We start from the raw sequence: 25,664 nt of genomic DNA, 5'->3' as shown, positions 1-25,664 counted from the left end.
GTTAAATTTGCCGTCGCAGTAGTATGCGAGGTGTTCATCGCGTTTCTTTGGTAATTTATGCTACTCTGAATATATAAGCCAGCGCTGTCAGCTACATCCCACACTTACGAGTGCGGAACAGAACACCAAACATGGTATGTATCAGCATATTTTTATATTGTAATTTGACTTGACTTGACTAAGGAGCCTTTGATTTTGTATCATTATGCTGTCATCCACTCCTGCCAACACAATTTAAATCGTTCTAATCATAATTTTATTTGCCGATGGAAGTTTGTTTCACGAATTATGATAAAACAAAGTAGTCTGTCAATGCTACAATACAGTTTTTGAAGTACGTTTAGTTTGGATATATTTTGCTATAAATAAATCCAAAATAGTACAGCACAAGCTATGCCGAACCTCAAAAGCTTTGTCTTCAGCATATGAAAACATAATATATGGTTAATTAAAGGAGAAATTGTAAACAAAAAAATACCAAATTTGAATGCAAAATATCATGTCATAAAACACACTATAAACTTTAAAACTATAATCTTATACATTCATATATATTTGTTTACACTGATAATAAAAGTACATGTAAGTAGATTTTCCTCCAGCATATTCTGGTTTGTTTTTTTGGAAATTTGTGCATTTTCATTATAAGCGTATAATGAGCAATATGAAAGTAATATAGTCAAGTCTATTTTGTTTATTTATAGTATCATATATCACAATTACATCGTACAAGTATATAGTTACACAGTATAAAAACATATACTTGCATTGCAGAGATCGATCATCTTAATGTAAATATATATATATAGACCATATCATAATTTTGTTAAGAACAGCTATTATACATAATAAATTAATAAATTAAAGCAAATATTAAAACAAACTATATATACTGGGTAGTGTAAACGTTATCAAAGTAAAACACTTGTTCGGCTTTGTACTATTCATCGATAACATCAAGTGCATGATGCAGAAATAAACAAAACCAACATGATACATTTCAGTAAGATACATTTTTGTTGTTGAGATATTTGCAAGAAAAGCTGATTTAATGTCAATGTAACAGATTAAAAGGACAACACGTACAATTAATATTAATGTCAATATACAAAAGATATCAATACATGAATGGATGATTTTCAACTTTGGTATTATTGCTTCTTTCTTTCATAACAAGAAATTGATGAATGATGTTATTTCATTCAAAATGTTATAAAATATAATTTTATAAAAAATCGCAATTTGATTTATCACTTGAATCTGTTTCAGGTTAACATGTATCTGATTTGCCTCGTCTCCGTTTTGACACTGGCAGTTGTTCAATGCGGTGAGTAAACTTTTCTTAATGATCTTAAACTGTAAATAGAGATTACCATTATGCCGCTTTACACAAAGGAGGTGTGGCATGGCTACCATGAACTATTTAAGCAGTTTTAGCATCATTTATTAAATTGGCAAGACATACACATCAAAACATATTTTGTTCCTCAAATAGAACAACTTTGTGACGGCAGCCTCCCCTAGATTGATTTTCAGGACACTCAGGATCCCTTGTGCCATTCATGAAATACATTTCAAATACACAAAAACGAAACAAAAGACTGATTCAACTGTGAAGTGGCATTTTTAATTGCGTTTCCGATGGTATAAAGCAACTGACAATGTATGATGTCATTTTCTTGCAAATTATATTGTATACATGTATGCGTACTCATTATTTGTCCTAAAATTACCCCATTTTTATTTTTCATTATTTCGTGCCAAGAGAAGATTTTGGTTTCCATTAGATTTTTACTTTTAAAAAAATCTTTAGGGATCCATCTGCCCTTCATAGAAATTTTGAAAAGATGTATAATTGGATTTGAAAAGGATACTTCACATTCGTTTTCAATATAACTTGGATCACATTTTAGTATAGAGCATTCTGGAGACCGGAAAATCAGATTTTGTATAAAGGGACTATTTCCAGCTATGTTAAATTCACAAAGTAGCCTGCCCCCTTATAACTTTTGTTAACGAGATTTATGCTGCTGTTTTTAATTCTTTTCAATCCTTTATACATCCGATGTTATAACTTTGAATCACTCTACCAAATAATTAGATGATTATCAACCTAATTACAGCATGGGTGTCTAAACCTGAACAGATTTTTTTTAATTGGTTTTTTTTTTGATAGTTTTTTTTCTGAAGAAAACAATCATGTAGTGCTTTAATAATATATTTATCATCCAGAATGCGAGATTAACGAACATTTTGAGAAAATTGTGATGTAAAAATATAGGATTTTTCTTTGTTAATATTCTTGTATACCAAACATGTTCATAGTATAAAAAAGTGCTGTTATTTCAAATATGTATGCAAAAATTCAGTCCAAAAAAGTGGTGGAAAGTATTCATTTTGCCAACAACGTACCCTATGTACCCAAAAAGGTGAGGGCATAAGACATCTCCCGGGCGTCCACCAAAATGCAATGTACCTGATTACAGGAAATTGGTAATGAAATCCGTTGCAAGCCTACAATAAACCTTTTAGCGCATGTTAGGTCACATCAAATTCCAAATTCAAATATGCATCGTCAATTGGATGATTGATAAAGATTTTGTTATCAATGAATTTTAAGATCAAACGTATTATCCTTGTCACTTTTTAGGATGTGTTCTTTTATCATCAGACTTTCGTGTTAACATTGCTTTTAGGGGATATTTCATACTCACTTGTTAATATTCATCTCATAATGAAGAGTAAATGTATTGGTAAAGGTCGCCATCGTATCTTCGCAAAATCTCGTAGATGTAAAGGTACACAAAATGTAAAAAAAAATATCCACAATATAAATGGCTTATGGTTATACTGACTAAAAGTGACATACATTGCTCAAATGAAGAAGTTAGTATTTGTCCGAAGTACTACATAAGGTATCTGCACAAAAGAGAATCTGAAAACGAACATTTTGAAGATGAAACTACTAGAGGTTTTCCTCTCTTAACAATTGAGGCATTACGGTCCTGTTCAAAAAAAAAAGGTTGTCTTTTTTAACAATTTTAATTCGAAGGGAAGCAAATCCACAATTCTGTAAAAATGTCCGAGAAATCAGTTAATTCTTAAACAAAAATTGTGGTGTTCTGCGTCATCACGTGTATTCTCATTTTTTCTTATTAGCAATGACCTGAACCCTAGTACAAAGATAATACTATAAGGAAGAGAGTGTTTGAATTCTGAATTATGGTTTAGGTCATCTGAAATAATTGATGACCCTTTAGAAGTGTCATTCATCTTATCAAAGAATCAATTGCCGTTCACTCTCAATTTGTGTCTATTAGATGACCCGGCTGCAAGGCTTAGACAGTTTGATCAAAGATCCGTTCTTCTTCAGTATAGACCAAAACTGCACAAAATGCTCTTTTACTGTTTTGGGTTATGATGAAAACTGAAATCTCTTGTAATTAAGTGTTTCGCTGTTTTTGTCATTTCCCTGTCTGGTATTTCAAACCCTTTCATTCTGTAGTACAAGCATTGAATAAATCTATAGTTCCAGTGTTCCTTGGTCCTTACCATTTGAGTAGGGAACATGTACTTTCATAAAAAAAATTTTTTTTACACATATAGGGCCATGGCGATTTGATTATTTTGTTTTTTAAACAAACAGTAGAGTAGCGAAGATAAAATCAGATAAAAAAAATCATTTTCAAAAGCATTCGCATTGTATGTGTAGATAATTAAAATAAAAATGGAGTTAAAAATGTTTACAGAGATAACGAATAGATATGGACTATGTGTGTATTTAACGTCAAAGAGGGTAAGATGGGTTAAAAGACATCAGAGTCTTCAGAATAGACAAATGTCTTTCAAATAGTTAAATCATGCCTTCGAGTCCACGGAACTGAAAAGAGTTTTCATATCCGGGACTCGAAAGTAATTATCACGAATGTGTTTCAAATCGGAACATTCCATCAAAGAAATGTTCCACTATGAATAGAGTGTCACTTGCGTGGCATGAAGGTGGATCTTCTCGTTTTAAAAGGTACGAATGAGTAGGATATGTGTGCCAAGTACGTAGTCGAGAGGACAACTTCCTCTCTTCGATCTTTCCGACTGGGAACAGATGTTTTAAGTTTCGGTTGTACTTTAAACAGTTTGTTGCTGGTCTCGAGAGACCAGCGTTGCTGTCATTCATTTTGAATGGCTGTACGAACAATAGGTTTTAAATCAGTATATGGTAGTTTGGTATTTGTTTTTTCGAGATTTAACATATTTTTTGCATTCCCTGTTAACAAATTCGTTGCCTTTAATTCCGACATGGCTTGGAATCCATAGTAAAATATTTTAGATTTTTTTAAGATACGAGATATTCGAAGAGCAAGGCTTTGTACGAGTGTGTTTTTATGATCTCGTAACTGTAATCTGTGTAAGCAGATATAGAGTCTGAACAAATGATATCCTTTTTAATGCGATATTCATCGATATGGTCGAGGGCCAAACCCATGTCCCCATGCTTCGCCAGAAAAGATGGAGGCGGCGTCTGGTATTCGAACTGAAATGCAAGAACTAGCAGTACAGCATACTGCTGCCACTTTCTCACCTTCTTTGAAACCATCGGTGTGAGGTTGTGTATGAATAGGGTAATTCGAAAAGCATTCCAGAAAGGAGGATTTGTGTTCTTCGGGCATTACACTGGATTTCCTTCGCTAATGTAATGTAAAGTTGAAATCAGGTGTTTGTATGGTCCATTGAGGAACATAAGATATGTTAAATTCAGCTATGTCGGTCAACTTTATGTTGAGTTCTTGTAGGAAATTTGAAATTCGGATACCAAATGGTGGCTGAAGTTTTGGGTTTTGCGTAAATATGTTTTGGTACTTTGGGTTGAATACTTGGTCAAAAGCAGGATATTTAGGGTTTGATTGTAATTTAGCTGCAAACTGTAATGCAAGTTTTTCATTCTGTCATAATCGGATGGTTTATTCACTGCCACGTACAGGCTTTTTTCAGGTGTTGTTCGAAAAGCTCCAAGGGCTAGGCGTAGCCCTTGGTTATGGATTGGGTCTAGCAACTGCAGGTAAGAACTGCGTGCCTACCCTTATACTATAGATCCATCCTCCAGTTTTGTTTGAACACTTATCCTTCAGATTCTTTATATGTGGTATGAAAGAGAGTTTCGAATAAAAAATGAGGCCGGGAAATTTAGTCTGATTAACAACAGGAATTCTAGTGTTTAGCTTAATCATTCTGTGAGGAATATTTTTATGGACAGCTACAGCTGCACCACATGCTGCTCTGCTACCTAAAGTTGGAATGTTCTTGTAGAGTGAGAAATTTCGAAATGTTGATCATGATTTCGTGTAGACGAAAAATGGCGGGTATAAATTCTTCTATATTTGCCTTTAATCCGCGGATGTTCCGTCGGATAATTGTATTGTTCGTTTTTCGACTGGATTTCGATGGAGTCGAAGCACAAAGCGTTGAGGCATTCGTCTCCATCTCATCATCGAAATCAAGTAGGACATGAAACCTGTTTGTCGGGTCCTCTGATCCTTTGCCATAGGTGACATTCAGATCGAGCCCAACAAATTTGCCCCTGGCTATTTAAATTCTTTTTCTTAGGTCTGTTGGTGATGTTACCTCTGACCTCAGTTGGGATCGAGGTACAGAGGAAAGTGAACGAGATCGCTGCAAACGCGTATGTGCCCTAGATGGGCTAAGTTTTTTTAGAGTTTTCTCCTGAAGAGGAAGGTGGTTTTGAAACATTGACTGTTGATGATGGTGCCGTTGTTGGTTGTTTGTGAGGTTTATTGGTTTTCGTTTTGGTCGTGAAACGGGATGGATCTCCCATGATGATCCTCAAGTTCTGTTGGCCAGCCTTGTCTGGGACTTGTGAGCCCCAGTCAGCCCCAGTCAGGTCTTTCCTCAGATACTTGAACCGAAGCATCTTTGACTGTGACATTGTCAACCGGCGACTGGACTTAATTCGCTTGTGCATATGAGGGTGCAGCTACGTCTGTACTCTCGACTATCTTCCTAGCCTCGGGAATGAGACACTCCGGGTATATTTGACCCGCAATATCTCTCTTTCGCGATTCCAGCCAGAACAGTCTCGAGACGGAGCAGCATGCTTTCCCTCACAGTTGACACAACGCGGGTTGGCAATAATTTTTTTGATCACAGTCGCTTTGGTCCTCATGACCTTTAATACCACAATACTAGCAAACGTCTTCTGCTTACATCATTTTTCATTTTTGACAGTTACAGCATCTTAATGGATTAGGGATGTAGATTGAGACAGTGCACCTTTGGTAACCAATCACTACGGCCGAAGGTAATGATGGGGTAGCAAAGGTAAGCAAAAATATGTTTGTTGGAACCAATTTGTTGTTCTTCTTGGACAAAATCCGTCGCACCTCGAAGACTGGGATCTCCTCCTCCTGGAAGTACTCAAGTATGGCGGCATCATCAGCGTCATTGCGCAGGACAGGGCATCTGATTACCCTCCTGCTGCTGTTTAGTGATGAATGTGGTTTCACTATAACGCTGAGACCTACAAAGCGGGTGGTACCCAGTAGGTTAATCGCCTGTTGTTTCCGAAAAAAAACTCGATAAGGAGATCACCAGATCCAAAAGGTTTGACGGACTTAACGTCCCCAGGTATTCCTTTTATTCCCTTCCGCAACAGGAGAGGAGACAATGCAGCTGCTGTTTTCCCACTAGTGGTTGACGATATGATGATGAACTGTGGAAATGTGGTAGTTGTAGGGGTTTTAGGCTAAACGTAAAGCAGTTACGTTGCAGCCTATTGTCAACGCCTCTGAAGCCTGTGTACAACAACAATACTAGCATTCTGATTGGTCTGAATCTTCCAACAAGTTACTAACAATACCTAGTGTTGAAATGTGTAAACGGTCTGTCATAAAGGTATTGTCGCCATTACTCAAAATGGTTTTCTGCATACATACAATTGCTGCAAGACAAACAATAATAAACAAGAAGCTTATCCTATCAAAAAATTCACGCATTTCTGACACTTTTCAGATTGACACACACATCAAACATGAACTGTCGTTGCTCTAGTTTAATTCTCCGATACGTGACAATATGGCAGGGCGAACTGTATTATGGGATGACTGACTTCGAAGTCCATAGGGCTGATTTACCGGGAAATTCAAACTGTTAAAAAAATAAAGAATGGTATATCAATTATCAAAATAGTCATCTCAATATAATTTTATATTCCACATCACATAATCCTCCACACTTAAAATCACTTGTGATACATATTTATGCCATGAATGGTGAGGTAAGTTTTGCACTGTCGAATCGCAAGTCGGTTAAACCAACATTGTCATTGTGGATTTGAAACATTTAATTATTATTTGAATATGATTTTCATTTGTCAATATCGATGCATAACTAAATTTAAAAATCTTCGGATATTAGAAAAAAAACAGAGCTTCCAAAATAATCGTAAAATTTCTTGTGACTTTCTTGGTTTTCTTCGGAGATTCACTTTTTTCTGCTGCTGCTGAAGAGAGCTGACATCGACAACTGGGGCTTGTACATACTTGTATGATAAAATTAGCTTGAAATACCTGTATATAAAGAGTTTATATGTAGGTATTTCAAGCTAATTTTATCATTTAAGTTTATACAAGCCCCTGTGCATCGACTATCAACTGCTCGCATTTTACGCCTAAGAAAAGATATTTTCAGACCGCAAGATGCATATCGGACCCACGTTCGCAATAGTCGCCATGACGCTTTTCGAAAAAAACAACCCCATTTTGTTTATTTGCACTTAGTTCTTCATTAAATAACATATTGAAAAGAAATCAATAGTTAATACAGCTTATATAGAACACTTAATACCACAACATGAATAGTATGTTATACACTCTTTAATGTACCGGAATTATTTGCAATATTAAGTTTGAAAATACGCCATTTCATAAAACAGAAAATGGAGAAAGCGCGAACGCCATAGCGACTTTCGTTTCAGAGAAAGCACGATATTTCTTGAAATCTCACCGTTGCCCTACAGCGATGACCCCGTTTCGGTGTCCCAGACCTGTGACATCACAAGTTCAACTCGGTCAGCTCAACCCTATTATCAAAGAGGAGCGATATGTACCGTGATATAGGCGGCATGTCATGTGATTAACATAGTCTTCATCTTCTTTTTATTGTGATTATAGATGTTTAAAAACGACAAGTTTACACACCCATAGACGTTGATTTTAATGCTAAAGTGTTGTGGAAGGAGCTCGTATCGAGGAGGAACAAAACACGTGTTGTGTATGGATGTCGGAACACGCAAGCAGATAGTGTATTATTTCCACGCATTTCCCTTGCACTTGGCAGTGTTTAGAAACAATGCGTACAGTTTGTTGAGAGTGGGAAAACCCTACGAAATGTTCCTATAGTGTTCAAAACACTATTTGAGGGCAGCTCATATTCTATAAAAAAGAATCAAGTCGTTCTGGCCTCTACCGGCCCAACATCCTACTCGTTCACCCCGGCCCCTAAACAAATGTGATGGCTGTTTTCTTCAGCGACATATAAAGATCTTTATATACTGTTGATGTAATGCAAATGAACTACGCCTTTCATTTTATCAAGGACCTTTATGTAATATTAGCTGCGAGCCATGAAATACCACGGACTTGTTTATATCTAATATATGTTCTTGGAAGTACGAAAAGTATTTTTTTTCAGCAAACGCCTTTGGATTTTTTTTTTATTGATATACGATTAATTTAACAGATAAACCCAAACCCGTATAAGGCAAACCGTGACTGACACGCGTATTCAAAACGCTTATCTGTTGTAAATATAATGTAAAGTATACACGGCGTTCTATATGAATTTAAGCTACAGTTGTAAAACTTTTTATTACTTTTCTTTTGATCATCTTCACTATAATCCAACTCCTCAAAATTCGTTTTCAATTCGCAATCTTACCCCGTACAGCTATCACTATCTACCATACTGGCTGCCGGTGGTTGAACTTGTGACGTCACAGCCGGAAAAGCAAGAAGATGCAAGTGCGGACTTCGGGGATCGATATTTCGGTACAGGATGTTTTTGCATTATATACTTGATTTGGTAGTTAAAATACAATGTAATTACATAGATGCAACTTCTTATAGCAGATTTTTCATAAGGGTCAATATTTTCAGATAGATTATAAAGGATTAATCAACTAATAAATTCATTTATTTTACAACTAACTGGTGGTTTAAGTACATGTACAATCCTGTTTTTGTGAAGATTTTGTATGAATATTTCCAAACATTCGAATATTATTTACAGATATCTTTTTTATATATTTAATTTATCAAAATAAATCATAAGTCTTCACAATAGCATGCTATTCAGTTTCCAAAAGCTACATTCACAGTACCAAGTGATATTGAAAAACTTTTTCATAGACAGAGACAGCACATTTGATGTTTGTAATATAATTATAAACGTAAAATTGAAATATCTGAATCACCTTTATTGTTTGTTGCACTTTCTTTTGTTACTTTGTTCTTTATACTAGAAGTCTTAACCGAGCTAAGATTAACTAAGGATGCCATCAAGTTTGTAAAATGTTGTTCTATTGTTTGTAAATTTCATTTGAAATCTCCCACTTCAATATTTTATGATAATGACTTGTATGTTCAGACTAAGCTGGGTGGTGCCCTTAAAGCTTAAAGATGATGTACATTGACAACGTAATATGTTTAGCCATTTAGTACTTTCAGTATTTTGATTTCCTGTGTGTTTTTCATTACCCATTTTTTAATTAGTTCGCTACATGTGTCTGTGTCGCCGCCCACCCCGGGTCCCAACCAGGGGATACTAATATCAGTGCGGACATCCAACGCCAAAGTGTCAGGGATACACAAAGTAGTATACTCGTAAGAGTATACATAACGAGGATACATATAACCTGTAAGAGCATACTCTCGCAATTGACCCTAAGCCACCACCTTCTTGGAAATGTGGATACAAAGGGCTCGGCGTGACCAACCGATTGGTGAAAAGGTCCCCATATCACCTCTCGTCTACCCAGAGTCCGAAGCCAAAGTAGTATGTTGCAGAATGTCGGATCATGTCTCCCTCCTATCCAGAGTTCGTCAGTGATTCCGACCTCTGCTCAACTACCAGGATCTTCTTCCCCCAAGAATACTAGATGCAACCCACGGCAAACAGGTTTGCTCAAATTGAAGCTACTGTGAAAGCCTACTGCTACGGTGATACCCAGTGTGCCACAATCACACCCCCGAAGCGACCATTCACGCACGGAGGGCCAAAGTAGCCAGCCTCTGGATGTGGACCAAGCTTTCATGGAGGCCAATTATCTTGGCTATCATAGCAATCTTCAAAATCCAAATTTGAACCTAAGGGCTATTCAGTTCCGACAAAGCTTGAAATATTTCTTTTTTAATCTAGAATCACAAGTTTGAAAACAAACTCAAAGCCTTGCATCATTTTTTTCTTCCTTATTTTTTCCAAGTCTGCCATTCGAACACATTTAATACTCTTGCATCTTACAAAACATTACCTGTAAATGTCATGGCATCTTACAAAACATTACCTGTAAATGTCATCAGCTGTAAATATAAAATCAAAGTAGCAAACAAACACACAATCTCTGAAATCCACTGATAGTTGTCTATGAATCTAACAACTGATTGAGCAGTAAAATGAATGATTTGGTGGCCATCTTGAAAAGGAATCAAACATCGAATCTTTTCCAAACATCTTCTCTGTTGATTAAATTCTCATTCCATCCAAACTGGAACAACTTTGTTCTTTTTCTGTCAGTTTTCAGTCATAATGATTAGACTATACATATAGTAATGAATTTTGATGTACAGACCATATAGTCATTTGATCCTTTTTTTTTGAATATGTCCAACCACATATTTTGGATTGATCTTTTGGTCACTGGTAATTCAGGACCTAGTACATCTATAATCAAAATACTTTTGGTATACAAAAGTTATAAGATACTTTTAAGCTGAACACTTTTTTGTGTGGAAAACATCATTGCTTGAGATGGCTTCTGGCTGTTGATTTGTCTGGATATATCTGAAAACTAACCAAAGTAAGGTATTTTTATATGTATATTGTAATATGTGATCCGTAGTTTCGGTTGCATCATAAATTATCCTTCAGTGCATTGATAGTTTGAAAATATTCGTCTTTTTTGAAACAAACTCTAGCTTTTTGAGAATTTCAGTCTTATGCTTTTACGAAAAAGTACTCATTTGAATGTGTTTTTTTTATAAGGTTTAGGTCTTCACTCAACAAAGAAAACTGAAATAAAAAGGGGCAATTTTTGTACGGTATGGTCTGTGCATGTGTCTTAACATGAACCTATTGGATTACACCTCTGATTGCTATTTAACGTCATGAAGGAAAAGGTACTGAATTTTTATCAATCGATGTCGTTGTTTTGCAGGGGGACAGAGGGGCGGATTTCTGCACAGTTGAAAATGTTAAAAAAGGGCGAAATATCAAGACAAGAAAACAAAATCTTTGAACCTTAATTCTCAAAGCGGAAGCACAACTGCCTCTTGTTGAGAAAGCAGAAGATGCTAAATTTTTCGGAGAATCTGGTCTCGTTCTCCTAGGGTATTAAATACCTAATTATCTGTTATTGAGTTCACATTCTCCCTTTCTTTATTTGTTTTAAGTTCTAACTACAATTTGGTTGACAATGGTTTCTTTAATGAGCAAATATGAAAGACCCTAAATAGTGCGATAAGGCTGAATTTAATGATTATCAATAAACTTAATACTTTGATGGTCTAAGGTTGCAACATACCAAAGTCTATAAAATTGGACAGTCTGCTAACAGATGTATTGTCAGATAATGTGGCATTTCTGAATTACTGTTTTTTGCAGTTTTTCGTGCGTATTGGCAAATTATATGAACCTACCTTACTCAATTAAATTCATAACTATCCTCATATGACACCCGATTTTGATGGGACAATGAGCTTAAAGTATGCAATATCAGAATAGTCCGTTCAATTTTGTTTCCATCAACTTTATAGTGATTTCAAACGCACGTTTAACAAATAACAATATTCGACCTGTATTAAGTTCGATTAATTGCTATCAAAGATGTATAAATAAATTACATTACTCGTCTTTCAATGACTCAAGGGTGAAATATATTAAAACCTTCAAACAGCTTATTCCAAGAACTATTTGCACTAGTGCCATACAATCCAAATAGTATGTAGCTAGAATGCAGGCCTATCAATTGTTTTAATACATTACTTTTACTCGTATTCAAAATAACAGGTTTAAGTAAAGTGTCATGACTTTGAAAGTAGATAGTATAAATAAATGGTTATCATGGCTGTTCTAAAGTTCAAGCTTATGGTTCAAGGAACAAATACCTACCTTTGTTATTATGTATTTCAGGTGGACCTGATTGTTCTCCATCTTCCTGTGCAGCACCCAAAACATGCCAGTGGACATGTAAAAGTAAGTTAATCCTAATAACTAAATTATATGATGCTTACCATACTTTGTTTTAATTTGGATACTTTGATAATGGGAATTTAACACGATAGAATGCAGTTTTGAGTTTGCAATCAATACGATTTATGTATTTTCTCCTGAACAAACGTATCATTCAAGTGTTTCTGATTTTTGGTAAAATATGCCTGTAACAAAATGCATCGTACAAATATATTACATTCATTTGAAAGGCTGAACTGCAGTTTGTTTTATCATTGTTTTTATCATGTTTTCTATGAAACTTGAACACTAAAACTATTTCATTATTTTCTCAGAATCCGGAAATGAGATTAGTGGAGGTACGTATTACAGCTACTATAGTATCAAAAATAACATCCTGCATGATTTTGAAAACTCTAGTAAAATGATTTCAGTAATTGAAATGAAAAACTGTCACGCTTGTTTAGCTTTTAAGTACTCCTGGCTCAGTGCATTATGAAGTTTCGTTTTGGATATAACTGTAGCTCATTTGAACCAATAATGATACATGACAAATCAGTCAGAGGTCCAGGTTCGAAACTCAGTCTAGCCTAGATGAGTTGTTTACACTCAGGACACTGTTTGTTTATATTTTGCTATTCACTTATCAAAGCTATCGTCCTGCATGGTAGTTACAGATTTAAGCATCGGTGTGGGGATCCTTAAGCATATTTCTGGAAATATTGAACCCAGAAATGTATTTTTTATATAGACCTAATTTGAATAACATCAACATGGAAATATTTAATTTGATAAATTTGGCGTTCATCTGAACGTCAAGAGATGATGTCACAATAAAATGTATAAAAATGACGCCAACATTTTAAAGAAACACAATAGTGTTTATAATTAGCACAATATAAATAATGTATTGTTATATTAAGTATGTTGTTGAATTTATTGGTTACATCATCCAGATAGATAGGTAAAATTAACAACTTTCCCAACAACATGTACATAGTAAAGTGTATTTGATATTATTATTGTAGTTTTCTGGTGTTTGTAAATTGTATACGGCATTAAAATCGTTCTAACGATTTGTTTCAGCTACAGTAACCACTTGCACAAATGCCGACGATACTTGTGGAAATGTAACAGTAACAGACGGGCAATGCAAACCTGCATGTAAGTTAGGTTTTGTTTTCAGTTACAACGCATAGAAACAAATGTTATTATCATACACTTGTATAAATCATATGAAACAGTTGTATCCACTTGCAGTATATCCCTTTCCTCTCATTGCATTAGCTTATTGTGATGAAACCGATAACTTGCTTTGCATCAACAGCATCCTGATTGCTGTAAGCTTCATTTCATAATGCACAGTTTCACGATATAATAACAAGGCACATGTTAGTTGAATTATATTCCTTAACAATTTGCTTATTTGAGTTAACAATATATGCACTTGCAGCATTTAAGCTATCCATCGTCAACGTTATCTTTGTCGTTGAAAAAACCCAATGGAATGAGTTTGTCTACATACAAAAGAGGTTAACGCGAAGCGGTACATAATATGCCCGTCACATGTTTAATGAGTAGTTATTTGCATCATATGAACTATTTCGGAGTAATGGACGTTAAAGGAAAACTTATTCAACATAGATAATGAATCAATGAGCGCAATACAACATTTTGGAATGCATGTAGTACTGTATTAATGAAACAACGGGTAATAAGTCAATTTTGGTAAGATAAGATAAATGTGATTATATTCACACCACTGATTCAGGGGGCATAACTCCGTAAGTTATTGTCGGATAACGGTAGTAATCCTCTGAGCTTACATGGCAATTACATATTCTATGAGTTTGAAGTTAATACGTTAACAATACTTGATATATCGAGCGGACACTGTTTCAGCAACTGACTTAAGGGACATAACTCAGTAAATTATGTCGGAAATTAAAGTTATGACACTTAGCTGAGCTTTCAAGTTAATTAATCTTACTATGAAGTTTGAGGTTAATCTATAGAACATTACCCGAGATATCGGGCGGACACGGTTTTAGCAATTGTTTTAAAGGACAAAACGGAGTTCATACAGTTGTGTGACCGCACAACGCACCAAAAATAGCGTGCGCACACCGTGCATACATCGTTCACACACCGTCCGCACATGGTGCGCACAACTGTGCGATTTAACAATCGTTCGCCCCGTTGTTCGCTTCTCTTCGCCCAACTGTGCGATTAGGTTCAATTTTGTTGATCAATATTACGAAATGAAATAAATACGGAAGGCTCGTATGCAATAATGTAGATGTACACTGTATATATTACTGTGATTTCCCATCACAATAATTAATAATTAAGATTATGTACAAGTTTACAGGTCGTGTTACACAGTATTACAGTGACCGTTAGACTGTCAAGAATGGGTTTGGCTCTTAGGTAACAGAACAGGTATATAACATTTTGATGAGTGACCGGAGTTTTACCTGTCCTGTGCCTGACACATATAGCTGATGTGTGAAACCGTATGACCGTTATGAAAACACAACTGGCCAATTAGTATTTGTTATTTGTATTCGGTTTGGTTTATAGATCCCCTTCACCTGGATTTTCACACCCCGATGTCGATTAAGGTCGTTCGAAAAACACCGAAAACACCATTTCTAAATTCAGGAAAGTATAGAGAGAAAATTTAAAGATAAGCTTATAGATGCAGCTAGTATATCAATAGCACATACTTAAAAATCAAGTTTATAAGTTTAAACACGACACTGTATATATTGGTAAGGCATTCCTCAATTTACACCAACCACGATTGTTTTCGCATAACGTTCGTCCATCTTGCGCACAAATGTGCGCAAGTAATGATCGTCCAAGTTTTCATCGTTCGCACATCGTGCACACATCGTTCACACACCGTGCACATACCGTGCGCCCTCCGCACATCGTGTAACGTTGTGCGATCCCACAACTGTAACAATTGAAAAATGGTTGTTATCGAACTTTGCCGAGCTCCTATGGTAATTAATCTTACCATGAAGCTTACAGTTTATGTATTGAACATTAATTACCCGTGATATCAAGCGGATCGCATTGAGCAATTTATGAAAGGGGTATAACGCGGTAAATGATGGTCGGATTATAGTGGATATCTAACCTCTCCGAACCGCTATGGTAATTAACGTCCCTATAGAGTTTGAATTAAATTCGTTTAAAATTGCTCGAAATATTAAGCGGACACTGTTTCATCAATTTATTAAAGGAACATATCTCAGTCGAATAATGGTGGTTATCGACCGTGTCCGATCGTTCATGGTAATTAATCTTCCCATGAATTTTGAATTTAATCCGTTGAAAATTACTCGAGATATCCCCAACCCATTCACGAAATAACATAATTCGTCCCTACGTCTTTGGACGGGCGTATAACAAACACAGACATCGCACACATGTGCATGTATCGAACAATTAAATGTGACATGCACTTAATGCCAAGGTTTTTTTTCAACTGAAACGTTGTTTAATTTAGATATGCATATATACCAAAACAAATTATCTACTAGCAGATTTGGAGCATATTTTGATATTCTAACATCATACAGAAGCATTTAGATTACACATAAAACATATATCAATCATTCAAAATCTACAAATTAAATATTTTTTGGGCGTCGGCTTACATTCATGTAAAATGTCAGCCATTTGACGATCATATGTCATACAAATTTGAACTACTCTCCGTTTCTTTTCTATTTTTCTGTTTTTAAACTGATTATTTTCAGAAAGATGAATTATTCATTAACATCGAAAACAGCAAAATATCTCTAATCACTTTCATTTTCAAGAAAGGTCCTACCATAAGTGTGCGCCATTTGCAAATATTCTGTTAAATAACAGCGAAATCTTGAGTAGTTGCAAGATAGAAGTATTTCCGAGGAATGAGTTTAGTTGAAAAACATGATTAAACTGCCAAAGACATTTTCAAAAGTGTAATGTCACAAACATTGAATTTCCATTTTCATATGAAATATCAATGAAAAGAGCCTATGAATACTAACTGTAACAAGCTTCTGGTGGGATACGATTAACTTAAGGAGGTGTTGCAAGGCACTCGACTGTATAATGTCTAGCATACTTTTTTTGTTTATTACTAAATACACTTCAAACCAATGTTTAATCCTCAAAATGAACAAGTTTTTTACCTCTACGCCCTCAATCGTGATTTCAGGATGTCCAGGGCAAAGATTCACCAACGTATGTCTCTTTACATTGTACCTCTTGTCTGACTATGTTAAGAACCAGATTACATTTCTTTAATGGCTTTAATGTAATGAGCCTACGTTGCTCAATCTCATTCCACACTATCCTCTTATGATTCCAATTTTGTTTGGACGGTGGGCTTACAGTATGCGATAACGGAATACCTTTTCGCTTTCAATTTTGTTTCCTCTATGTTGTAATTATTTCTTTTCACACGGACGTTTAACAATTGAAAATGTTCGTCTCCAATTACAAAATAACAATTGGACCAATTAAAATCAATTTGGTACTGCTGTTTCAACTAATTTTGTCATCATATATCGTTGCTTATCAAGTCTAAATGTCATTTATGAATGTACCTCTATCTCTGATTTGCTGTCACTTGAGATATTTTCATAGTTTTTTGTTTCCAAAATGACTGAATCAATAGACTCAAAAGTTTCATGTAATGTTGCTTTAAAAGCCATCTGTTCAAAATAAAATATTTACATTTGTATGGCAATGTCACTATATAGCCTCTTTGAAAGCTGTGTCGTTGATGGGACTTTAATTACTATGCATCACGAGACACAATTCTTAGCGTATTAAAACAACACTGACCGGAACTACAATATCCAATATAAATAAACATGACGGCTGCTGAAATATCGCTGGGCATTGTGAGATTTAACAATGTCATTGTAACTTTATGTTCAAAATAAAAAATAAAATAAACACTTTTATTACAACGAAAACAAGACCAAGGTCTGCAATATCGTTCAAAATGCACATCGGTTGAAATCACCAATGCCGGCAATGGAAACAATTTTACGCTCATGTAATTTATCAGAAATATCATCTGTTACACTGCACTGATCAACAGGGGTTCGTTACAAACGTCTGAAATACACATATTCTATAGACCTACTGACACATATGTTACAGACCCACTGATATAAGTCGCAGCACACATAAACATTTCAGACATTTGTAACGAACCTGTGCTCCGTCGCCAGATCACTCACTTCAAACTCTATCAGTTTCACGCGTCTTGCATCCACGGTTCCTCAGTTTCTGACGACATGTCAAATACCGAGGATGTTATAGAGTCTACCGACTGTTGTCAGATTCCCATACAATCAACAAATACATTCACGCCTGGATTCTTCACAAAATGAGCAAAGAGAAAAGTTCGAATTAACTTCCAAAATTAACTCCGTCGTGGAGGGCAAGGTCGGATGTACGGTGTTCATTGTATTTGTCCATGCGCGAAATTTGTTCAAGGGAAAAATCGAAACAATTTCAAATCTAACTTTCAGCTCAGAGTTCAATTGATAAACTTAAATCACCCTATAGACATATCATACACAATTGTATTGATACTGAATTGTGGAATGAAATTGAAGTGTTTGTTAAAATTTCAAAGTAATACTCTGTTTGCCAATCAGCACGCGACATTACGCTGTTCAAACTATTGAACGAAATTGTGTGGACTGTCGATAAGGCGGGCATTTTTGATTTTAAATATAAATTATAAGTTAAAAAAGAACATAAGAGGCAGAGAAAACGTAAATATAGCGCGCATTATGTTGTTCGCTTGCAAAGCTTTGTCATTCAAATAGATCATAAATACCATACAAAAACAGGTCAATGCTTAAATATGGTCAGAAGGGGCCACATTTTAAACACATATTCTATTGGGCTCATGTTGTTCAAATATGTGAAGTGACAATGGCAAAATCAAACTCTTCATGTCGTTCCTATAAATGGCGTTGAACTTCAAGTTAGTGGGGCCAATACGTTAAAAGTATCAAACAACTTGTTATCAACTACCATAATTCTAGGAACATGTTTGTTTGAGCAGAAAGGGGTGGCATTTGTTTAAAGGAATGACATCTTTCAAGAACACAAGGGTCAAATATGTTAAAATGTTCAAACATCTTCTTTCAAAGAACCATACCTCATTGGAGCATACTATTGAAACAGTGTGAAGGTAGGATGCAAGACTGTTACATATTTTGAACAAGTTTCTAATCAAGATTTAACATACAGCGTAATAATTAAGGCAGTAATTAATATGAAAGAAGGACTTTCATGGTTGTTCAAATAAGGACCTTTGAGTGTATTTGAAATTTCATATTCTATCACTTGATAAAACTGATATGAACTTTGGTTATCCTCAAGCGATTACATGCTATAAACTGTGCATGTATACCATGCCAAAAATATGTTTGTCATTTAATCTTATGTATGCGATTTTGCAGTGAATACATGATTAATTTCATTTCCCTGCAACATACATTACCCTGTCTTTGTTGGGGCCTGATGACTACTGGTTTATGTTGTTAGGATGATTGAGTGTTAAAATAGTGTATCTTCATGCATAATGTCTGCAACAAAAATATAGTTTATGATGTTATTTGTAATTCATTATAAATATATTCATGGTGAATATTATTGTTATAAATCACAATAGTGTGTCATGGAGTTTTTATGCGTGAAATACATGCAGCAAATCGAATATGCGTACTGTTTAGCAGATTTTAAGACACATTTCTGAAATAAGAAAAACAATTTCGCAAAGGATTAAATATGTCTATATTGATGCATTTTAAAGAAAATAACCATACTTGGTTGTTGACTTCCAAGCCAAATATTCGTTTATGATCAGATAACAGAAGTGATTGAGTTCTTTTAAAACTTTGTTATTTGATTAAAAAGGGGGCTGGCAGAAAAAAAACTATAAAGTGGGCATATCAAGGAAATTATAAGCATACATAATCTTCTTTTTCATTTGAAGCGAACACAATATTCTGTTTATGGCACACCCATGATTTTTAATAAAAGTTGGAAGGAGGCTTTGTCTGCAGTGTGTCGATGTTTTCTTATCTTTAATCTAAGGCAAGTGTGGGACTGCAACCTGTTCTGCAACTCAGTCGTGTGATTGGAACTGTACACGTAAGTTTACTTTATTGCAACTATAGCATGTTTATAACTTGGTAATACAATTTGATTTGAGTTTAATTGATGCACAAAGACAACGTTCATACTATAATTGCATTTATTTCAATGAGAACAATAATGTTTTCTATGCTATTTCTATGGTCGATCACAAATAGAAATAAGATTTTTTACAATTACCTCACAACTGTATATATTAATCTGGAAATTGGACACTGTACTTTATATTTACCAAACTACAAATAGTAAATTTGCATTTGAATATGAAAATATCGCATCTAGACAATGCACCCACTCTAACCAAATATTGGCTGATATGTAAATATTCAAAAGTAAAATATGTATTTATTTATTTATTGTTTAAATGGTTTAGTGCATCTGAAATGTTTGTTTAAGGGAATTGAAGTGGTTGTATTTTTTCCTGTTGGCTGTAGTTGGGCAATTGAAAATATTCTATCACTAGTGCCAAGAATTGCATGTATTATGCATATGGTTTTTACTTTCTATTACAATCATTCGCTTTTCCTCGACGTTAATGCTGCGCGATAATCTGCCTTGGTGTACTGGCGAGACACTGAATTATCACACTACCAAGAGCAGTCCCAGAGGCATACTATTACCCAGAGAACAGTTTCTTGGTTAAAGGAATAACAAGAAATCACAGCCACTTAGATCACTTTAATCATTTGGTCAGAATGTGATGAGTACTACCCTCAGAAATGCCAACCATATGAGATATCTCAGAAACAGCAAAAAGACCATCGTCCTTAATTGTTTGCTTTTACAGTAGCAATGCTCTTATTTGATGCTGTAACAACTGGCCTGCATGGCCGTGTGTCCTCTTTGATGTCAACTTAACCATTCTTGAATTTGTTCATCCTTCTAAAAACAGTTCTAAATGTTTGGGCGGGAAAACCTTTTATGCTGCAAAGCTATGCATGTATCTGTATTGACGGTATCTGTAAAGCCACCCGTGCTTATAGGAACGCATCTTAGCATTCCCAAGAGGTCTCGAGGGTAAACCTGTCTACAATGAATAACTTATTCAATTATTGTCGGATTATGTCGTAATTGTGCACGTAGATTGTTCATTAAATATTGTTGCAGTATGCAAAGGCGCGAATTTTTGTATTGCCCGTTCGTATAAATTAATATTTTGCTGTATGTATTGAATGAACCTCGTTGAATGAACCTCGTTTTAGCCGCACGTGTGACTAAGGAAGGGAATTTTAAAACAATCAATTATTACATGTAGCACGAATTATAATCGATTCTCCTTCATGTAACGGTACGATCCGGATGGAATGTTACGCATAACTTTTATATGGGGAGGTTTTTTTCACGTTTACAGGATTTATCGTTCTTTAATGATGTGCAAATTAACAAGTTTTACAATTTTTCTTCTTCACGTAACATAATATATAATGAATTTCAGTAACATATGCTGTCCTATAAATCAATATATATATGGTGTAGACAAATTAATATAAAATTAGTATCTCTAAAATATTTGATTATAAAATATTAAAGTCATATGTTTTTATTTAGAACATATTTAAGATATCCACTATTATACACATTGTTACCTCATGTAATATATCTTTCAGATGGTGGAAATGTCATTCCTAATGGTAAGTAATAATAAAATGTATTCGAAAAATGTTATACGACATCAGTAGCCACCTAGAATTTTATACAATTATACTTTTTCTTGTATACACATCTTATGCTAGTTTTCGCGTTAATGCTCTAACGCTACAGAAATTATTTTCATATAAACGTATCCTAAAGAGTATAAAGTCATTGCAATTTTTTGAATAATAACACTGACCAATACAAATTATTTTATCGAAATTGAAGAATTATACCTTCAATTTGTACAATTATTATGAGGTTGTTAATTTCATTTTAGCTGACGTAACTAGTTGTTCAGCTTCAGCTAAGACCTGCAACTCAACAGGAACATGTGTAGCTGCCTGTCTGCGAAAACCAAGTACGAAGTCATTTGATTTTGTTTCAAATGTTTATTTAGGAGTCAAAATATGTTTGAATACAGATATACATTTGGGAAAAGTATTATGTATGGAACTAAGTCATACTTTTATATTTTATTTTGGGAAAGCTTGCCTTCACATTTTCTTTTTCTTTAAAAATAGCTCATCAACCTTCGATAATTCAAATCCCAATTCCAACTACTGATAAGCACACGGAAATGCCTCGTAAGTATTGTATTCCAAAATGAAAATTTTGCATGAATTCCTTCTTACCATGCCATAAAACATACCTGAAACACTATGATCACATCTGCTACCAATCAAAATATTAGAATGCCAAAAATCCGATATTGCTGCCATGATGTCTAACGTCACACATTTACAACGTTAATAACTCAAACAAATATTCATCATACAACATTATATCATTTGTAGATATTTCTCCGGGCTTACCAATTTCATAACATTTTATTAGAAACAAATTAAAATAAAAATCCCTTCTGTCGGGTCAAAAGTCACCATTTTTAAAACCTTTTTCATTTGTCGTATTTTTATATTCATTTTTATAATCTATAGGGACCTCCATTTCGATGAATTTGATGTCTTTGTTGTTTCTATTGCGTTTACCGTAAACGTCCAATGCAATTTTGAACATTTCCTTAGATCTACTTGAGAAGCAATATATATTTATTAAAACCGTTTAATGGTTATGTTTTGGTGAGCAGGTCTCGACCAAATTTTATGCTTACCAGGGCTACCTACCAAATTATTTATAAATTTTCACTTGGTCCATAATCCAAGATGCCTGACATAACGTTATATTTGTTTTTTTTCTTCATAATTGCGATAATTTATTAACGACTACATCTTTGGATATGTAATGTTAAGTGAAAATGCAGAAACAAAAAATCAGAAACATGTTTGTGTCAAAAGTCAACTTACCTTTTCGGTAAGGGTCAAAATTCAAATATGTTTTTTTTGGCTACCAAACTTAAAAATAAATATCCTCAAGTTTTGCGAGGTCTAGGGGTTTGATATTTGGTCTCTAACACATTGAGGTGATTGGCAATCGGATTTGTGAAAATGAATGACCTCAACCTTCTTTTAAGATCACAAGGCCAAATGTGTAAAAGAAATAAATTTCTTTAGATACAAATATTTGGAAAACAACAATTTAAGAAATTAGCTTCATAGTCTGGTATGACGTAGAGGACACCAATGCGGATATTTCTGCGAGGAACTATTTTAATGTTAGAGTTGAATTTTTGGTTGTCAGTAGTGCTCCAATTTCAAATGTACAATTTCAAGGTAACATATATGACAAAAAAAATTTCAAGTTCCCTATATTTGATCTGTCAAAGGTGTACATACTACGTTGAATAGCTACCACATTTGTTTAAAGGAATGACCTAGTTTCTCTTTCAATGGTTTATATTTATTGTTTAACGTCCTATTAACAGCTAAGGTCATTTAAGAAATGTGCCTCCATGTGTCTAGTGTAAGCGTGCCGGAGACCGGGTATGTTGGTGTACATGCCTCCTTGTGATAACGTGGAATTGATGCCAACGTTAAAGTTCTATTTCACTAAAATACCATGCCGAAAGCACTAAGCACAGTATTCCGCCCGGTCACATTATACCGACAACTGATCAACCAGTTGTTGCCATTACCCTAAATGCTGAATGCTACCATTTTTAAGAACTTCGGTATGTTCTGGCCTGTGCCGTACAGAACCCGAAGTCCTTTCAGGTAACTCTGTATGAGTGGGTTATCTTGTGGTGTAGTTGTCACTAACGGTGTATCTTTTATTAAAATGTGCCCTCACTTAAACACCTTATAGCGGCTTTTATTTCCAGTGTTTATACAATTGTAAGCTCAAATATAACAAAGCGGGATATGAAGAAATTGACTGCCCCTTATGTAAATATTTTGTAAAATACTATCCCCTGGTTACAGTTTCATGTAGGTGTCATGTTTATGCGTGGCAACATTCAGCTTGTTTTTAGATTGTATGTCTTTCTAGTGCTGGTAAAAGATAAACTGAACACTTTCGTGTTCAATAAGATGCTGATTGAAGCATACATAATTTATTATACTCAAAATATTTCAAAATTAACTGTGGATTGCTTCACAAAGATTATTTTACAATTGTAAATCAAAAAGGTTACATAATATGTACTACATTATATATATTCTACGATTTACTCCGTCTCAAACGGAGTATAACACTTGATTGGTAGAACTGCAGGTAATTTTGAAGCCTCTTGATTCCTTGTTTGATGATATATACATTCTACGTAATAAGGCCAGTCAAATGTCCCCATGCTTCCTGGACTTGATAGAATAAAAAGATATTCCTTGTGTAATGTTCAATTGTCAAAAAGCTAATAAAATGTCAGTATTGTTTCCTTTAGCCAAGGCAGACCATTTGATAACTGCTTTATTAATGAGATAAACAATTCATTCAATATTACATATGCGACGGATATTATATCACTGTCATCGTTATAAAGAAATGGCATCTAATTATTTATTGTAGTTTGAATCGAGTTTTGTTCATAAAATCTCCTCCTGATGTAATTTTTTCGAGAGCTTGTTTGAAGCAGAAGACCAACATGAATGTTATAATTTCTACTGATACACATATTTCTCATTCAGGTAGCGGTTTCATCAAACATGGATTGTCTCCCCTAGTTCTGATGTGTGGGATTCTAGCCAAGCTGTATCTGAGTCTGTGATTAGTGTATTTCCAACACGAAATGCGTCATCCTGATACGGATACGAAAAGCGTCGCCATTGAACACAATGACGGATGACATCTTGATTTTTTACAACCTGATGTGATGAAACTGAAAGAAAAAAAAATGTATTCTTTATTGACTATGCCTGTAAGATTGATTTTAAATATAATCTAAAACGAAGACTAGACATTATTTTAAACTTTCAAAGTTTGAAATATGACGGTGCCTATAACTTTGAGCAATCCGTTCAATTTTATCTAAATAATCTGTCTCTCTGCCAGCAACGAAAATCAGCATTGTTTAAATCAAAATATTTAATCAAATTTACGATTTAAAACAGGATCGAAATGTTTTATCTCCAAAGAAATACAGGTTTAATCCTTTGTAAAAAAAACACCCGATGAAAACATCGTTTGTGAACACCATAGTCTTGGTGCTAGTATAATGTTTCATTATATGTTTTAAATGACTGATTGATAATAATTTAGACCAATTGAATAATATCAGACCTATGAAGAATTTCGCATGCATTGAATCATGTTACTGCAAGTAGATGAGCTGCGATTCAAAATCAATTATATGTATCAAATTTATTAACATTACTACCTTGAAATACTAATTTATTGTTAATGTGATGTTTATTTATTTAATTTTTAGATATCATTTACATATAAATATGCATTTGAAAAGACATTTATGTTTTTCTTTTCTTTCATCAGTCCTACGTAATATTCCATTAACACAATGGAATCATTTGAATTATGTGTTATACATATCTCTAACGTACAAATATCAGACACATTATACTTTGAATAAGACAAGACATCTAGTATTATGATTGTATAGTATTTGCGCAGCGCCCTTGCAGAAATAATATCGTGCTTAGGCGCTATACATCAAGCTAAAGACATTTCGCAGTTCATTAATTTTTTTTCAAAACCAACTCTGTTCATCACCCCATGAAATCGACCAAAGCAAGATTCAATCCTTAAATTTCAATCAACACTGGAATGTGAAGCTGCAGTTATTGAATGTCGAATTACACAGGTAACCAGACGTGGCTTGAAAGGACGAAACATTTAATATGAAATCTGGCTGATCGACAGTATTTCATATAAGACGCGACCACATGGATCTACCACAGGGGTTCGTTACAAATGTCTGAAATACACATATCATGCTATAACTGTTATGGATCACAGTAACATTTGTAACGAACACCTGTGAATCTACGTTTTCGGTTTGTACCGGAGGTTGCCTACTTTCACAAGGCAGAATGGGT

General features: G+C 34.6%; 1 protein-coding gene across 3 annotated transcripts; it reads left to right on the top strand.

The window, feature by feature from the left end:
* On the top strand, positions 1-25,068 carry LOC110459737 (keratin-associated protein 4-4-like). 3 transcript variants are annotated; one of them, XM_021512147.1, is made up of 10 exons: positions 1-134; positions 1,270-1,327; positions 12,418-12,480; positions 12,792-12,815; positions 13,543-13,620; positions 19,588-19,644; positions 21,255-21,278; positions 21,560-21,640; positions 21,804-21,866; positions 24,300-25,068. In XM_021512147.1, the coding sequence occupies exons 1-10, from the start codon at positions 132-134 to the stop codon at positions 24,377-24,379; spliced, it is 531 nt and encodes a 176-aa protein (XP_021367822.1). In that variant the 5' UTR covers positions 1-131; the 3' UTR covers positions 24,380-25,068. The 3 variants fall into 3 exon arrangements, with proteins under 3 accessions (XP_021367822.1, XP_021367823.1, XP_021367824.1); XM_021512148.1 differs by having other exon boundaries at positions 21,804-21,870; positions 24,304-25,068; XM_021512149.1 differs by lacking the exon at positions 21,804-21,866.
* Positions 25,069-25,664: the final 596 nt, after the last annotated feature.

Source organism: Mizuhopecten yessoensis, unplaced genomic scaffold (genome assembly GCF_002113885.1).
Source record: "Mizuhopecten yessoensis strain PY_sf001 unplaced genomic scaffold, ASM211388v2 scaffold10203, whole genome shotgun sequence".
NCBI classification, from domain to species: domain Eukaryota; kingdom Metazoa; phylum Mollusca; class Bivalvia; order Pectinida; family Pectinidae; genus Mizuhopecten; species Mizuhopecten yessoensis.
This window is presented reverse-complemented; position numbering and strand designations above follow the sequence as displayed.

Coding starts and splice junctions, on each gene's coding strand:
- LOC110459737 (XM_021512147.1), top strand. Junction 13,621..19,587: donor CGGGCAATGCAAACCTGCAT/GTAAGTTAGGTT, acceptor CTTTAATCTAAG/GCAAGTGTGGGACTGCAACC. Junction 21,279..21,559: donor TGGAAATGTCATTCCTAATG/GTAAGTAATAAT, acceptor ATTTCATTTTAG/CTGACGTAACTAGTTGTTCA.